This window comes from Petaurus breviceps, unplaced genomic scaffold (genome assembly GCF_028583685.1).
Source record: "Petaurus breviceps papuanus isolate PSGF00001 unplaced genomic scaffold, PetGlider_PUasm1.0 90865, whole genome shotgun sequence".
Classification (NCBI taxonomy): Eukaryota; Metazoa; Chordata; class Mammalia; order Diprotodontia; family Petauridae; genus Petaurus; species Petaurus breviceps.
In genome coordinates this window covers 1,106,011-1,110,652 of record NW_027187367.1, presented here as the reverse complement: position 1 = coordinate 1,110,652, position 4,642 = coordinate 1,106,011, and the positions used below count along the sequence as shown (strand labels likewise).

The 4,642-nt window shown below is 50.0% G+C and overlaps 1 protein-coding gene across 1 annotated transcript in view; it reads left to right on the top strand.

Annotated features, from left to right (window-relative positions):
* Positions 1–758: 758 nt before the first annotated feature.
* Positions 759–4,642, top strand: part of NTN1 (netrin 1) — a 440,610-nt gene continuing 436,726 nt past the window's right edge. Inside the window, exons 1-2 of the mRNA XM_069073087.1 lie at positions 759–1,127; positions 1,552–2,628. Coding sequence (XP_068929188.1) covers positions 1,611–2,628 — 1,018 coding nt within the window. The 5' untranslated portion in view covers positions 759–1,127; positions 1,552–1,610. The remainder of the gene's footprint in view (positions 1,128–1,551; positions 2,629–4,642) is intronic.

Here is a 4,642-nt window from a genome sequence, read left to right as displayed (position 1 = left end):
AAGAGTGCTGGTATGTTATTGAACCCTAATCATTATTATTATCAAACAGTGCCTGCTTTGTCCACTGACTACATTGACCCTGCCATTGGATGCTGAGGTGAGAACAAATGTGCTTAAGTTAAGAATAGGAAAATTATCATTGCCCCCCCCCCCAATTTTGTTCTGTAAATCATTCCGTTGTCGATCTGGAAAAAAGCTGTGTTGACCACTGGTCAATAATTTAGCTCTTCTGAGACTCAAATTTCCTCATCTGTAAAATGAAGAAATAGTTTTTTACAGTCACTTTCAACTTGAAATCTTATGACTTTAGGTGTTGGACTTTGTAGATCAGTCAAAATCTATGAGGTTATCTATCTCACACTTGTCTAACACACAAATGGATACACACCATAGATACATCCACAATCCAGAGCATAACAATCCATTTCCCAGTTTGGGTCCTCTTCTAGCTTCTACCAGCTAGGTTTTGTTTTGTTTTGTTTTTTTCCTTTGTGACCTCTTTTTTTTTTTCTTTGTCTCTGATTGTCTAGGTCTAGATTTTTCTCACTCTCTTTCTCGTTGAGTTTCTGTTTCACTCTTTCTCTCTTTCAAACTCCAGTCTTCCCTATAACTTTCTTCTTTCCCGGGGTTTAAAACTTTGCAACAGTGTAGTCAAATTCTGGGACAGTTTAATTGGCCACCTCCCCAATCTCCCGGCTCCGCCCGTCGTTCCCCCCCAACCCCCTCCCCTCCCCTCTCTTCCCTCCGCCCACGACTCCCACCCCGTGCCGCCACAGCAGTGAAGCCTTCAGTGGCTGCCGAGTGTGTGTATGTGTGAGTGTATGTGTGCGTGCGTGTGTGTGTGTGTGTGTGTGTGTGTGTGTGCCTGCGCTACAGGCGCGGGGAGTGTCATAACTCTGACCTCTGGCGGGAGCGGCGGTATCCGGGCGGTCGCGTCACTCACAGAGCAGGCGGCGGGGAGAGTGGGACTGCTAAAGGCAGGGCAGCTGAGGCGCAGGGCATGGAACCGGCAAACCCGGTCTGAGAACGCTACCGCTAGCGGGCTCCAAGCACACCGCAGCCACAGACGCGGCTCCCATTCCAGAGCCATCCAAACTTTTTCTTTCTCTTTTGCCCCCTCTACAAAGGTAAAGTCCCGTGCGCGGGTTCCTCGACCAAAGACGCGGACATGATAGCGGGGTGCGGAGGAGGGATGCCCCTAGCTGCTGGGGCTGCGCGGTACCTTTTCCCCCCGGCGCCGCGCTTCTGGCTGAAGAGCCTTCGGGGTGGGGGAGGGGGGGGGCTAGGCTGGCTTCGGGGGGCTTTGCTCCTCGGGGTTAAAGGGGCCACTTAGCTTCTCAAGATCCTGACAAAACTGGAATGGGCTGGGAAGGCCGGCTTGGGGAATGCTCCTGCCTTGGTCCGAAGGGTGACTATGCAGGAGGACCTCAGCTATAGACCGCGGGGTTCCCCTTTTCCTGGGGTCGGCGCCTGGTTTCATCTCCCTGCCTGAGGCTTCTGGGCACCCAGCCGCCTCACTGAGCACGGGTTCCCTCTCTTCTCTCTCCGCAGGCGATTTACGGAGTGGGTGGACAGGTCGGCGGTCGAGCCTGAGGCAAGCTGGACGCAGCATGATGCGCAGAGTGTGGGAGGCGCTGGCAGCTCTGGCGGCGGTGGCGTGCCTGGTGGAAGCGGTGCGCGGGGGGCCGGGGCTCAGCATGTTCGCGGGCCAAGCAGCACAGCCTGACCCCTGCTCTGACGAAAATGGGCATCCCCGCCGCTGCATCCCCGATTTCGTTAACTCTGCTTTCGGTAAGGATGTCAAAGTGTCCAGCACCTGCGGACGACCCCCGGCTCGCTACTGCGTGGTGGTGGAGCGCGGAGAGGAGCGGCTGCGCTCTTGCCACCTTTGCAACGCTTCTGACCCCAAAAAAGCGCACCCGCCCACTTTCCTCACTGACCTCAATAACCCCCACAACCTGACCTGCTGGCAATCGGAGAACTACCTGCAGTTTCCTCATAACGTGACACTTACTCTCTCCCTGGGCAAGAAGTTTGAGGTTACCTACGTGAGCCTCCAGTTCTGCTCACCGAGGCCCGAGTCCATGGCAATCTACAAGTCCATGGACTATGGGCGCACTTGGGTGCCTTTCCAGTTCTACTCTACGCAGTGCCGCAAGATGTATAACCGCCCCCATCGGGCTCCCATCACCAAGCAGAACGAGCAAGAGGCTGTATGCACCGACTCACACACAGACATGCGCCCGCTGTCCGGTGGTCTGATCGCCTTCAGCACGCTGGACGGGCGGCCCTCTGCGCACGATTTCGATAACTCTCCAGTCTTGCAGGACTGGGTCACGGCCACAGATATCCGCGTGGCTTTCAATCGGCTGCACACCTTTGGCGACGAGAACGAAGATGACTCAGAGTTGGCGCGGGACTCTTACTTCTACGCGGTTTCTGACCTGCAGGTGGGTGGCCGCTGCAAGTGCAACGGCCACGCGGCCCGCTGTGTGCGCGACCGCGACGACAGCTTGGTGTGTGACTGCAAACACAACACGGCGGGACCAGAATGCGACCGCTGCAAGCCATTTCATTACGATCGACCCTGGCAGCGGGCCACGGCCCGGGAAGCCAACGAGTGCGTGGGTGAGTTGTGCGCCCGGCTACTGTCGGGAACTTCGGGGCTCTGGCCTGGGTTTGGGATGGGAGAGAAACTAAGTGGAGGGACGGCGTCGGATAACCTAGGATGCAAAAAACAACCGAAGGCCTGAGAGGAACCTCTAGAATCAGAGGAGTCGGAGATCGGGTGCAGAGGGTGGGAACAGGGCTGCGCCCTCCACCCTGCCTGGGGCAGGGAATCAACCGTCTATATAGTGAATCGTGCGCTTGGCAATTAGAGCCGAGACACCTTCATCCAGGTTCCAGGTTTCTGGTCCTTGGGACCCGTTTCCGCTCTCCCGGGGTCGCTTTACCTTCTGAGCTCTGGAGCGCAAAGTGAGGTAGAATTTGTAGTTTGGGAGTAAGTCATCAGCTTCAGATGCCTACAGGCTAGGGGGTACCCCAGACTAAGGCCCTCGGGACGCAAGAAGAGGCACTGGACGGAATTCACTGAAGCTTACTTGACGTGTGTGTGTACGCGCCCGTGTGTGCGCGTGTGCCCGCTAAGTTTTGAACCTACTCAAAATCCTCAGGAAAGCCAGGAACGGAGAGAAATACTGTCAGGCAAGAGTTCCACCCTTAGGAATTATTCAGTAATTCCCGATCTTACTGAGCCCTCACCCAAATAAATGCCTGTATTACTTTTACATCTATTTGGTTCTAAAGGTCTGATTTCAGAATACATCAATATTTTCCAGTGCCAACCTTCATTTGAATAATGGATTGAATACTCCCCTCTCAGGTAGGGAGGGGGGTGTAAGGAATTCCAGGCCTCACCAAGTTTGCCTTTGATTTCCATTTGCCACATGAGAAACGAGGGACAGGTTACAATTCCTATGAACAATTATGGGCAAGAACATTTTTTTAACTTGGGGTTGGGTCTATACTTGGCACAGATTGCCTTTTAATTCTTTGCTGGTTGGTCTCTTAAAAACTGAAATGTGTTTTGTTTGCAGTCTGTTTATATTAAAGAAAAAAAAACATGAAATTCAGATTAATTACTGTCTTTGTAGGCAAAGTGCAACAGAAAAGAGGTCAGGAATTATTTTGAAAATTCAACTGGACAAAGAAAAGTAACTCCCTCCTCCAACCAAACCAAAACAAATAGGGTTCTGGGAAGTTACCAAAGTCTGATATAATCAAGGCCTAAACTCACCAGTAAAACTCACAGTTTGAACTGTGAGAAGAGAAATCTGGCAAAAGTTCATGACTGAAAACTTTGAGGCTAAAATTGAAGCTAAAACAAAGGCTCTTTATAAGGTCAGACGCTCAAATTGATATCCTACCTTCTACAGGTACACACTATCTTTGTTCCCGGCAGACATACATGCCTCAATTTCCAAATCTGTAAAATAGCAATGTATAAGGTATATTTTAAGTTTTCCCTGCCTCATGTTAAGGGAATGTAATCTTTTAAAAATTGATGAATAAAAATTAGAGTCAAGATTGAAAGTTATGTCAAACTGTACATCTTTACAGTTTTTTGTATTTCCTTTCTTTTTTTTTTTTTTTTGAGTCTGGTCTCCCATTATGTCTGCATGCTCTCAGACACACTACAGAATTCTTCAGTCCCCATGAACACACGTTTGGGGTCTGGTTTTGATTAATTGTGTCATGTCATTGTTGAATAGTTTGTGCTTTATTACTTGTAGACATAGTCATTTAAGCAATCTCCTGGAAAAAAAAAAGCCTGGAACATTCAGGTCAAGAGCTGGGATAGCTGATTTTAAGGAAACTGTTCCTTCTTCCTTAGTTTGCTGAATATCCATTTTTGCAAGGAATATACAACACTTTTGTAGTTGTGGGTATTCATTCTCTATTTCTTTGGTGGACAAAACCATATTTTGTGCAGAGGTGATATCTACATGTGTCTTGGTCTTGGGATCTTCAATCTGCCTCTCCTTAAGTTCTTGTCCTTTGGAAATGTACATTTTCTTTTCCTTACTCTTTTCTTTCCTTTCCTTTCCTTTTCCCTCCTTCTCTTCCTCCCTCCCTCCCTCCC